The 13,521-nt window shown below is 44.9% G+C and overlaps 1 protein-coding gene across 2 annotated transcripts in view; it reads left to right on the top strand.

Annotated features, from left to right (window-relative positions):
- Nucleotides 1-12,812, top strand: part of LOC135940611 (transcription factor SOX-7-like) — a 75,201-nt gene extending 62,389 nt beyond the window's left edge. For both annotated transcript variants that reach the window (XM_065485701.1, XM_065485617.1), the window contains exons 3-4: nt 9,616-10,563; nt 10,996-12,812. In XM_065485701.1, the coding sequence (XP_065341773.1) occupies nt 9,616-10,563; nt 10,996-11,411 (1,364 nt within the window). In that variant the 3' untranslated portion in view covers nt 11,412-12,812. The remainder of the gene's footprint in view (nt 1-9,615; nt 10,564-10,995) is intronic.
- The last annotated feature ends 709 nt before the right edge of the window (nt 12,813-13,521 follow it).

Below are 13,521 nucleotides of genomic sequence, written 5' to 3' on the forward strand. Positions count from 1 at the left end.
GCATTGAATGCAACACGTCGCTGCGGCTTGATACAGTTTTGCAAGAGGAGCAATTTAACTGTAAAATTAGGCAATTCATGCATGCACAACATCTCTCTCCCCGACAAGTACGGAGAGTGCTGCGCGGAAACACGCACTTTTTGATTCGCTGCCTGAAAGAAATATTTTTCCTTATCGTGATAATGAAGCTTTTCAACCGGTATGGCTCGTTTGCAACGAAACGAGAGCGGTGAATATGCGTATACATTTCAAAATGTTAGTTAAGTGACTCGAAATGCTCAAAGAGTTCAACGGGCTGATTGTGTGAGGACTCATCACTCAATGGTTTTCGCACCTTTCCAGCGGCCATACAAATTTCTGGCGTTTCAATTTAATTTCTGATGAGCCGGAAAAATGGGCTCCTCTGCGGCCAATCGGGCCCCATGTTATCCGCTCGGCGGTACTGTTATTGGTACTCGATGAGCTCATAGCCCACGGGAGGTACTGAGCAGAGGTTAAAAAATGTTTAAATCAAAGTGTCCCCCGTTCAACAGACGCGTAATTCTCGAATTAGCCACACAAGTTCGCTCGTGAACACGACTCGATTAAAAATTGTCACGGTCGGCAGACAGGACCAGAAGGAGTTTCGCATTTCAGCCTTAACAAACTGGGCAATAAGAAAACAGAGGTTTTTGCACGGCCCACTGCATCTTACAACGCGTCAACTCATAAATAAGCCGTTCGTTCGTCTCTCTCGTGGCCGCAATAAAATAATAACGCGCCGATGATACAGGCGAATTGAAAAAGTTGTCACCAAAGCAGAAGTGGCTCTCGGCTAAACTCCCTCAACAACTACACACGCCACGCTTGACGCAGCTCTTCTTACTATTACATGTTTATAAATACGCTGAAAAAAGTATTGTATAATAATTTAAGAGCGCGCACGCTACTCCACCTATAAAAGCTGATACTAAAGGGCGGATGCTCAATTATAAAGGAGTTACAGACCACCACGACAAGTGAGCAGTGCCGTGAGTGTGTGTGCTGCATGAAAGAATATTCAGCGCGATTCTGCGCGCAGCACTGTTATTATTATGATCGGCCAGAGCATACACACATTGATTTTGCACTCGGCGGGCGCTACTTGCATCGCCAATGCGAGAGACTCCCAAAATCGAAGAGAGCTAGCAAGCAGACCACCCAGGGCAAATCGCGCTCCTTCACTTATTGGAGTTTCAGTTCCGTGCGAGCCCACGTCAGGAGCGAGTAGACCACCCTCTTGTAAGCTGGGCTCAAACGGTCCCAATCGGTTTGGAAATCAGAAACCGACGCACGGAAGCCGCTTCTATCAGATTAGAAGAGGCATAGCGGAAAGGTGTTCGAGAGGAAGGTCGCATTAAAAACTAAAAAGAGGTAATAGGAACTTCTGTTTGATGATGGAAAGAGAAATTAAAAAGTGGATATAGACACTCCGCATGATTCAGGCAAATTATTTTTGCCTAAATAATTCCGATCAAATTAGGATTAAGTTCACGCTCGTTATAAATTGGCAAGAAAATTAGCTCAAAAATGCTATCAAAAATGGGTGTGAAAATTTTATTTTTTCGCAAATAGTAGAGTTTTCCTCATTAGATCCACACACTTTTTGACAGGGGAATTGAAATTACACGATTACATGGACATTAAAAAAATCAACCAATAACTTTCTTACGTCAACAATTAACAGTTTTATTGATTTTTACTTCTTGTCCTATAAAACTGAATCCATTTCTCGGTCTCTTTTTTATAATTCTTATTTGCAATTGAGTATTATCTGACTGTGACAGTAACAGGAGCAAAGTTGTTCTTTATAAAAAAACTAAATTCTAAATACCCCTCTCCAAGTCACAATTATTTAAAGCTGCAAAAACTGTTCTCTGGTAGGAGTGCGGCATGGAAATTCTATTTCGGTGAACAACAGGAAGATAATGCCACCGCCGTTATATATTACTTGAAAAGTATTTTCCTTGATGGCCGTCCGTGCACCGCTGTACATAACAAGCAGAGAAAACCCGGCATTGCAGCGGTGGCTGCGTGAGAAATTAGCGCTCGCGATGGTCATATTTACGCATGGGAATCGTAGAAAATGGCTGTCGCTTAACGAGTTTCACTTGAATTAGGACAAAGCCTGCGTGAAAGAGGCTCCCGTGTGTGTCCGGGGCACCTGGACACGCTCCTAACGACCCGTGCTCTGCGCTGATGCTCGACGGGCCGCGTGGGAGTGAGTGCGCTGCATTTGAAAATCGGCTCTTTAATATAATCATGCTCGCTGCGAGACTGGCTCTCGCTCGCTCGCTCGCTCGCTCGCTCGGTGGGTTTGGTTTTTTAAGGCTCTCAACTGATTTGCTGATATGACCGCTATAATAATAACAATATCTGACTGAGGCATAATGAATGTGGAGAAATAAATAATATTTGTGCCGCTCGGGGCTGTGCATGTGATATGGGAGGATGTGCGCGCGCGTATATATTATGAAATATAGTCGAAACGGGGGAAAAGCCTTTTTTATTCGTGCGGACCCCACAGCAGCATTCGTTTCCAGCTCGATTCAATTACGGAGATTGTGATAATTTAAATAAATACACATATAGTATATGATGCTGGCTGGATTTTCATTTGCTGAACCGCAGATCGGGTTTCTCCGAGTTCGTACATGTCTTCATTTTTCTCTACCCGGTCAGATTGTGCCCAGCCTAAAGCTAATTTCACGAGGATAATGACTCGTGTAATTCGAAGAGATTCCTCTGTGATATTTTAATTTCTGCTCGCGGAAACTCCCTTCTGCCTCGACGAGACCGCGCGCGGAGTCGATTTAATGGCACAAGTGCATCTGAAGCCACTCTCGAGAGCAATTACATTCAAATCTCTTTTTGCATACACGCCAATCCCGTTAGCCTCTCTCTCCTGTGGAGTTTTATGAATTTATGCATACAGCCAGTCAGTCAGTCAAGATGATTTATGAGCTGTGAGTGCACTAAAATCATTTCGTCACACACCGTGCATATTTTCTATCTGCAAAATGTCCTAATTATGCAACTGCACTCATCTCTATATATTTATTGGCAATACACGTGGTCTCCTCGGTTGGTTTCGCAAATGATATTATTTACTTATGCTAATCAAGTCGTGTGGCGCAGCTTTGTCGTTTCATTGCACAGCACACACAGAGCCGCAACTTGAGCTCAATCACCCCCGCAAAATTTCACAATGCAAATAAAGAACAGTTCGTACGGCTGAATAATTTTTATTACAACGTTTATAAGTGCGCCGTTCTCGTTTGCTTGCGCGCATATCAAGTATCAACTATTTATATCAATCATCTGTCAAGTTCGCAGTCTTGGGAATAAAAAAAGAGTACAAAGTTTTTTCTTCACTGTCAGTTAGTAAATAAAATACTCCTAATACAAGTTTAATACCAGCCCGTTGAATTTTATTGTTATGGCATTCTTCACAATGTCAAGGAAATTGGAGATATTTGATCTATTAACGCGGCTGCCCAATGTCAGAGATGGCAAAAGGTGCGGTTAATTGAGTGACTCGAAATGCTTATATAGCTTAACGGGCTGGGAGGCTTGCCACTTGGTGGTTTTCGCGTCTTTCCAGTGGCTTAAGGGACAAATGTCTGGCGTTTCAATGAAATACCTTACTGCGGTGAGGCCTGATTGGGCCTAGGCTCCTCTGCGCCAACTCGGGCCTCATGTTATCTGTTCGGCGACGTTACTGCCACCCGGTGAACTCATAGCCCGCGGGTTGTGCTGAGAAGAGGTTCTAAGGAAAGTTTAAACTATGGAAAAAAGGGAAATTATTAATTTAAAAAAAATGCATTTTATTTCATGATTTTTGTTGGTCTGTGCTATTTTTTAGTTCAGAAAGCATATGAATGAATGAATTTATTATTAAACGCATATATGCGTGCGACACTAATCCTATACAATCAATTCTTACAAGTCTTTGCTGCTGTTCTTAAACTAATTCTTTTTACTACACATTTCAAAATATGATATTTTTCACACTGTTCTCCACAAAATCTACATTTAAAAATCTCCTGAGGTTCATAATGGTACATCTGAGTTGCACAGAACAAATAGTGATATCCATGGCATGCAAATCGAGTAAATACATGTCTATCCTCAAAATTCGGCACCCTCCAATTCCCATTCATCATTGTTTGAGTTTCATAAAATGCATCACAAATCAAGCGTCTATTTTCCGGTTCAAAACAATTATTCATCCCATGAAGCTTTCTTCTTAGCATCCACTATACATATTAACATTTTGCAAACTGTTTCAATGACCCCTGGCGCTGGCAAATTACGGTTTGCCTCGAGTCTTCTCTGTCTAGAGGTGTTAGAAAGGCGATCTGCCAATAAAGCAGCGCGGCAACGGCAGCAGCGCAGTAATTAGCCCTGGTGTCAGTAGCAGCAGGTGTTCCGTCACCTCGATCATCATTCAGCTTGTGCGAGCGATTTCTTATTTGCTTGCAGCCGCAGCCGACCCGCGCATTAAAACACACACACACGGGGGGAGTCAGGAGTCACAGCGCGCGGAGGAGATCCGCCAAAGGATCATTACTATCAAATTCGTTTGTTTACCCACGGTGTAATTAAGCGTCTGACTCGATCTCGCGGCGGCCGGGGCAAAGAATCCGGCGAGGCACATAAAACTGACATATTCGCCAGCGCAAATTCGCTCGCGGGCTCTCGCGGGAGACTTATTTTCATGTTAGTTAGCGGTGGGTGTAGATCGTGATTAGCCGATTACCGCGCGGCCGCGCGCATGTATGTATGTACGTTCGACGTGTGTGCATGTGTGCGCGCCCGATAAATTATTATTGCAATGTGCCCATGATTTATCAGACGTCGTGCAAATATCGCAATGCCGGCCGAGCTTGTAATGAGAGCTGCGCGCAGAGTGAAAAGCAAAGGGCTAGGATCGTTATGAGAGCACTCGCAATTACACACAGCTTTGCTTCCAACTCTTTTCTGACAGCTAGCAGCAGGTGATTGTCCATGGAGAGCAAAAATTGCACTACTTGTGTGTTTTTCACCCGCAAAATGACTTTCTATAGCCGTGTTCTCTCCGTTTCTCACGAAAGGCGAAATAATAATGCACTGTTTGCGCGATAAGAGTTGCACCTGAACACGCTATGATACTGTTGGGAAACACTGAACCTTCTCTCTTTGCTATAAAGTTGTCAGAAAGGTGATAGGAAACGTTCCCTTCACTGCACCCCAAAGCAAAGTTTAGGAAACAATAAAATAATTAGTTAAAAAGGAGGATTGACGAGAGGTCCTGTGCAGTTCAGCAAGTAAAGCCACGTGCTGCTCTGCTGCTTTCATGGATTTCAATGCAGTGCTTAGTTTGTAACGCATTGGATTGGTGGCTCTACAAGTTATTTCAAGAAATTGAGGAATTTTTATGAATCTGTTATCCAATTTTTCAGTTGCACATCTAATCCCTTTGTCCTGGTTCAAATGTTTCTGGAATCCATACTTATGAAATTTACTTTGAATCTAATAAGCAACTCTTGTCGGAATGTAATAAAATCATTATGGGAAGTTGAAGAGATTTCTTTTAAGCTTTGCTAAAATAATGATTGGTCTCTCAAAACAAACCATCTGTCCGATAAATAAACCCTCTGCTTAAACCTTTTACCGTGTTTTCCATCGCCACCAACTTGCAGGCTACTTCTGACTAACTATATATTATTGCTGCACCCCCCTCCCACATAACAATTTCACAGCCACATTTGCGTCCTATGGCAGCGCACAGGCGTAGGACATTTTTTATTAGGTTTTAGGACATTACTTTAAATTTACGTAGGGCAATATTTTTTAGGAGATCGTATGTTAAGACGTTGTCATGGCACCCTCCCTCTTCCAATAATTCGCCAAGCCATCTCTTTACTGAAGATTGATGGGTTTAGTCGAGCGTGATTTTTGTCAGCATTTGATCGAGAGTAAAAACCATTGTAAACTGCGTACCTTAAAATAAAATTGTATTGCTCTCTTTTCCTTTAATAATTTAAAATGTTTAAGATTTTAATTTCTGAGGAAACTGCTTAAACACGTTTTGGAGCCTGTATAATGAAAATCAGGGTGAGCAATTTCAGCCGTCCTTGAGTTTGAGATTAAGACGGGCTGCTAACAACCACTCCCGCACGCAAGTGAAAATAATCAGCGACTGCTTTGTCTGTCGGCGGCATTCGCAGTGATTACAGAGAGAAAAAGAAAAAGTTGGCGCGGGGTGGGTGCCGCCGCAAGGAAATTTTAGCTGCATAATAATCAGACGCGCGAGAAGACGGATTACACGCATTCATTAGGAGAGGCGACAATGAAGCCGCGCGAGCCGCGAGGGTGTGTTCGTTCCACCATGCATCGGCCGGGCTTTGAAATCGGCTATTCAGCGCCTGAATTTCGGTCGTTCGACTAACAATGATGGAGTGTAACGGCAGCAGGAGAAAAGCAGCCGTTGGGCGCGAGCTAGAGAGAGAAAGAAAGAAAGAAAAAATCAAACTCGGTGCTCGCGAAAGCAGTGGGCGACTGAAACCAAACCAAAAAGGACTTTTGACCTTTCTATTGGCTCCTCGCATTGTGTGTGACGTCGGCCTTTTCGGGCAGGTCAAACTGCACGCACTAACTCGGTAATTAGATTTTCCACGTCTGCAGACTGCAATTAAACCTGCTATTATTAAAGAGGCGTGATGGAGGCGCCCATAAAACGAGAGGAGAGATAGAGAGAGGAGGTAAACAATTACCAGCGCAAACCACTCAATTCAGGGGAAAAGCGGCTAACCGTAAAATTGCACGCGCAGTAACGACCGGCAATAAACATAAACTTTTGTGTCCACACACGGGCAGGAGACAAAAGAAACGAGGTGCGCACTGTGTTTTCTACCGACTGCGAAATGTGTTTGCAAAGACTCTCTCTCTCTCTCTCTCTCTCTCTCTCTCTCTCTCTCTCTCTCTCTCTCTCTCTCTCTCTCTCTCTCTCTTTCTCGGTCTTGCTCGGTCTCGCCGGGGACATCCAGTTTGCGCTGTGTGTGCAAGAGAGAAGAGATGATTCCACGAATCGCGCTGGAACAGGATTTGATCTTTTGACTTTTAAATGCTGCGGCTGTATGCAGTAGCGAAATCGCGCGCCGCACATTACATAAATAAAGAGGGAGACGCTTACTTAATATATATAATATAAAATGATACACACACACACATGTATGTATATAATAAGCACAGGCGAGCTCCCACGCGGCGCGGTTTCAATAAAGAGACCACCCTCGAGACTCATTATTAGAGGAACGAAATCAGTCGGCCGATATCGCACCAAATATTAAATAATAAAATCGGCGCGGCGGCGGCGGTGCACTGGGCGTGATGCGGACGAAAACAAATACTCATCGCGTTCTCACCACACACCCTCGCCTCCCTGGGTGAGAGATTAGAAGGCCGCCCCTGCGCTGCCCCGGCGAACAATGGAGCAGGCGCGAGACAATGCGTGAATGCGTGGGCGGAGGTGAGGATTAGAGGTTTGTCTCCGCGCTCCGAGAAGCGTGAGTGACTCACGGCTGCACTTTGCTTTCTTGGGATTCACCTCTGCTCTGCGCTCGTCGCCGCGCATAGCACGCGGCGGACCAAGGCTCGACACACACACACGTGCTTCTCCAAATTTGGCCAACGCGACTTGCTGATTTGCATAAAGTCGTTGCAAAGGGCCTAGTGGCTATTTTTGAATCTGTGCCATTTTTCGGCAGTGTTTATTTTGTTGCGCAACTTGAGACCATAATGGAACAACTGCGCGATTGCGAATTATTTTGTTTCGTTCGCGCTTAGACCCCTGCTGGAGAATAAATTAATATTAATCGAGTTTTAAAATCATTAAAATCACCCAACCCAGCTATTTTTTATGAAGTGGACGTGATAGAACTGTGATATTTCCCAAGGCATTGTACTTGCATGCACTTTGCCTTTTTATGATTTGTTTGTTGTGCTGATATCGATCTAACGCCCTCGACTTTATATATGGAAAGGTTTTTGCTCTCAAAATCCGTTCCGTTTTTTCATTTGTTTTCTTTTGAAATGAACCCGAACGACCGCTTCGTCGGCAAATTAAGCAGAGCGCAGCACACGGAACTCTTTATCCACGCGTGATTAATCGCTTTTCTAATGAATTCGGTTTTCTATTCCACTTGGTGATGATGATGATGAGGCATTTCAGATTTTCTGCCTTAATGAACTAATTTAGGCGCTGCGGAGAGCAGTGCCCGACGCAGGTAGCAGTTTGAAAAATTGAATTTCAGATTTCCCTGCGCGCGGCGGCCGTCCCTCGTGATTTGGGCCTGGTCGTTTTTTCTTCATATCTCGCCTGTCTACCTTATTAATGATAGTTTAAACCCACACCTCTGAATACAAAAATATTGTCGGAGAGAGAGTGAGAGAGAGAGACCGCAGGGCGTCTCTTTTAATTTGAATTGGCTGTCGCGCGCGCGCTCAGCACAGCGCCGCGCATATATACAGTCCGGCTGGCAGGCAAGCAGGCAGGCAGCTTTTTTCGCGTATTTTTCAGTCTCGCTTCTCTAATTTCGCACCGGCTACCGGGCTTGTTTATCAGTTAATTGAAATTGCGCAGCGCAGACATCTGATATGCACGCTCGACGCCACTCGCGTATATACGAATAACATTTTTCCTGCTCGCTGGCCCGCTCACCCATGCCGCATACCCACGACGAGAGGCCAGCCACACCTAATTTAATATATTTCACGTTTTGCTCCATTATGTCGCCAAAACTGCCCTTCTTAATGATGACAACGTGCAAAGGCCTCTTGGGTGCGGTCATTGTTGCTGCTTCTGCGCTGCTCGGGATAGCATAAATAGATCACCCGGCTGCGATTTTGGCCAACCTTTCAATCATTCGCTCTTCGTTACAACTGCCAGCCATATATGTTTTATTAATAAAATAGGACACTCAATAATCCGCAGTTCCTGCGTGTCAGCCCGATTGTCTGCTGCGCTGCCGTTGTCGAATCTCTCGCTCTCGTATCGCGCAGTGGTAAATCTAGGCCCCCAAAAAGAACAAATCATCTCTCACGCGAAAAGAAGCGTAATCCTCAATCTCTGCTGACGAGGCTCACATATACACGACCAGGGACTCAATTAGATTGTTTGAAACCAAATGTGGGCGGGCATGAAATGCAGAAAAGATTCCTGTACGCTTGGGCACGCCACTGAGGAAATAGAATTGTGGGATAATTTAAGGAATCCACTGAATATATACATGCAAATTAGGGGGAATAGTTTTGCGCTGAGAAAAGTGGGATTCCTGATGCAAATTAGCCGAAATGCGAAATTCCTCGGACTCTGTACCATAAGAAATTACACATTTGGATACCAGAGGCTCGTCTTAATTCTCGGGCGCGCAATAATCAAGCTGGAGCCCTTAATGATTTCATTCCTTTTCCGCGCAAACAGTGATGAATCACTCGTGCGCGGCGTCATTAAATCCTGGCTGCTCTCCGTCGTCGAGTAGCAGCGAAAAATCCAAAAAATCCTCCATCAGCCACGCTCATTAATCACCCGTTTTTTCTCTGTCTGATTCGCAGGCAAAAAGTGGAAGAGCCTGACTCCGCAGGACCGGCGGCCGTTCGTCGAGGAGGCCGAGCACCTGCGCGTCATCCACATGCAGGAGCACCCCGACTACAAGTACCGGCCGCGGCGCCGGAAGCATAACAAGCGCGGTGGCGGCGCCAACCCCGGCGGTGCCAACCCTGGGGGTGCCGCCACCCAGAGCGGGCGCCGCTCCGAGTCGTCGCGCTCGCCGGGCGGCTCACTGCTGCAGCAGCACCTGTACCAGCAGCCGCGCGTGGCAGCGTCGCCGGCGGCGCCGACCTCGCCGTTCCGCCACCTCAGCAACTACGCCAGTTCGTCGAGCCCGGCCAGCTACTACAACCCGTCGCCGATGCTGCACACGCCCGACTCGTCGCCGACCGGCAGCCCCGAGCCCGGCGCCGACTCGCTGCGCGGCATGGCCAAGCGCACGTCGCCCGAGGCGGCGGCGTCGCGTGAGGTCAGCACGCTGCCCACGCCCGAAATGTCGCCGATGGAGCAGGACAAGGACACGTTCCAGTTCCAGCAGCAACAGCAGCAGCAGGAGCAGGAAAAGTTCAAGTCGTTCCGCCAGCAACAGCAGCAGCACCACCATCAGCAACAGCAGCAGCGGTTCTTCAATGGCGGCGTCGCGCCCGCGCACCACTTCCAGCTGCCGACCGGCGGCGCCATCGTGATGGGCCGCTCCGGCGCCATCCCCAGTCAGTCGTACCCGGGCAGGACGCACTACGAGAGCGTCACCAGCACCTTCTACCCGCCCGTGGTGATTCCGCCGTCGTCGGCGGCCGCGTCCGCCGCCACGGCTAGTCCGCCACCGGCCGCCTCCGTGCACTCGATGTACAACGGCGCCAACGCTGCCGCCTCTTCCTACCTCGCATACGGCATGCACTGCTCACCCTCCGGCTACCAGCAGTCGCTGCCCGGAGCCAGGGACGCGTGTCAAGGTGAGAACCGATGTTATATTCCTTTCCTCCGCACGCTCGCGCTGATGTTCATCCTCGTGATTAGATCAATTAAAACGCACGCGGCCTTTGCCTCATTAGCTGCCGCCAGTTTAGTCTTTCTTCTGATGATGCCGATTAACTTTAAAGAGCCAAACCAAAATGAGGGATTTTAACTATTTGAAAACATTTCAAAATAAAAGAGAAATAAGTTTAACTTTTTCACGGAACTAACGATTAACAAACCTTAATCTTAATGGAAGCAGCAAAATCAAGTAAATTTTAAAATCTTTTCCCATAAAGATGTAGTAAAAAAACTAGCAATAGGTGACTCTTAATTAGAATTCAAATGTTTCGGAAAGAATTGCTTCGCTTTAGACAGATTTAAAGCTAAATATAACAATTTAACAATAAATATTTTTCGCTCTGTTTTAGGACCGTCTAGCATGTCCGACGACCTCTCGGCCGCGACAGGCACGTGCCGCTCGACCTTCCAGAGCGCACACCACCATCACCAGTTCCAAGTGTCCGCCTCGGACGAGCTGCTGATGGACGCGGGCCAGTTGGACACGCACGAATTCGACCGTTACCTCAACAAGAGCCAGCACGACATGGACTCGAACCACAACTACCAGCACCAAATCCAGCAGCAACAGCACCACCACCACCAAGCCGTCCAAATGGGCTACTACCAGCAGCAGCAGCAGCAACATCAGGCGGCGGTGGACGCGCTCAAGAACGAGGCGGAGTACGGCAACGGTGATCTGCAAATGGAACAGCAGATCAAAACCGAGGATGACTTCAGCCTCATCCTTGCCGATGTTCGCAAAACCTGCTACAACAGTTCATAGTGTCTTTTGCAGTTTCAACCCTAAAACAGTCTGTGACAGGAGTGCCTTCTGAGATTTATATTCGGAGATGGACCGATGCAGCGTGTTTGTTTTTGCCCCTTTTGAGGAGAAATGTGTAAAAAATACAGTTTTTTACCTCGTTTTCGAGGCTGCTATTTTTGAGGTAGAAAATTGTTGAAAACGAACATTCCTATGATGGGCAGTACTTAAGGAATTATACTATATATTGTAACGAAATTAAGACGCAAGGTGTTGCGGGTTTATTCTTCGCTGATACTGTCTTTCCGACCGCTTTTGTTCTCTCTCTTTCTCTCTTCAATCAGAACTAGGGTCTTTCGGGATTTTCGATTTTGAAGTGCGCTTTTCTAAAATAATCAAAAAAGGACCAAGCCCTGCGCGCCGAGTCGGAGCGCTTCTTTTCTGCTTGAATTGGGGCCCATTACAGTTCGCCACGCAGCCAATGACAAAAGGCTGCGCGATTGATTAATGGTAATTTATTCTGATCATTAATATTCAAAGCATCTCGTCCAATATTTATATATTTCATCAACCCCGCGATATATTTACATACAAGTTCGCCGACTGGGTGGGAATAAAAGAGAGCTTCTTTCCTACAGCCACCTATGCTGCTTTTTCAAAATAAATTCGCCGCTCCATTGTTTGAATATAAAAAGCTAAATTGAAACTGGCCAAATTTTGTATTGCATTTCACAAAGTGCCTGCCTTTTCGCATTCCAAGCGAAGCACATTTCGAAAATCACTCTTTGAACCAGTCTGGAGGTCAGGCTGATTGATAATAATTAACATTTTTCGCCTCTCGTCGAGGACAATTGCGGCCTTCCTACTCTTTTTCCGTCTCACTCTGTGCCTTACTTGTTAATTTTATACAACACAGTCGTCCTGCGAGAGAGGCGAGACGGTTCCACGCACAAAAACACACACACATGATAATTACGAGAGATAATAACATTGTAGGAGACGCGAATTTTAATAATTCACTCCCTTTTTCCTCCGTGCAGCGCAGCATCCACACAAAACATTTCATATTTTTCCTCCGATTCATATATTTGTACACATCACACGCAGCGAGCGAGTGTGCGCGCGCGCGAACTCGTGCTAAATCATTTTGTACAACAAATTATTTTTAGTTGTTAAGTCACCAGTATATAAATTAATTTTTACAATTTCAAGAGTATATGTTGGCTATTTTTTATTGAGTAATGTATAACTACGGATATGAAGACCTTGTGTAAAAAGGAGTGTCAATTCGATGTCGAGTATCTCATCATGCAATGTTGGAATATTTTCATGTGACAATAAAGTATAACAAAGCGAAATTGTAGATATTGAATTTTGTCAATATGTTAAGGAGCAATAAATTGTTTTTAATCTTACGCAATATTTCTCACGGTGTCTCACTGCTCTTTTTGAACCCTATTTCAAGCTATACAAAATATTATAAAAAGAATTATTTTCGTGGCTATTTTTAAGAAGATAAATCGTAGGGAAACGTACTAAAAAAAATTATATAATTTGAAATTGACTTTTACCGTTTTGTCTACTGATTCAGGCCTTGATAGCCTTACGAAGATCAAAAGCGTACAACTCATAAAAAGTGAAGAAAAATCGCACTTCGTTTTTATTCTTATACATTTTTTTTCAGTAAAGGATGAAAAGAATTACTAATATTTTTATGGCGAATTTAGTTAGAAATCCTTTTTAAAATTACAAATACTGAACTTTACCATTATATGATGAAAATTATAGCTAAAAATGTGTCAAAAATCCGTCGAAATCACCCGTCTAATTTGCACACAAGAAAACAGAAATAATCGAATATTTACAGAAAAAACGACAAAATTCACAGACCTAACAATAGCACAAGAATTGAATGATTTTTTAATTAAGAAAACACTAACTTACAAATCACAGCACCACCATTCGAACTATATCTATCTTTGTTTGACCGAAATCTGGTACGCGAGACATCGTCTTGAGAGAGTACCAAGAAAAAATTAAAAATATTGTTAAGGTCATTACAGCCAATTCATTTTCGTGTTAAGCTTAGCTCAAAATAACGTATCAAAATTTTATAAATATTTTCGAATGC

This window comes from Cloeon dipterum, chromosome 1 (genome assembly GCF_949628265.1).
Source record: "Cloeon dipterum chromosome 1, ieCloDipt1.1, whole genome shotgun sequence".
NCBI classification, from domain to species: Eukaryota; Metazoa; Arthropoda; class Insecta; order Ephemeroptera; family Baetidae; genus Cloeon; species Cloeon dipterum.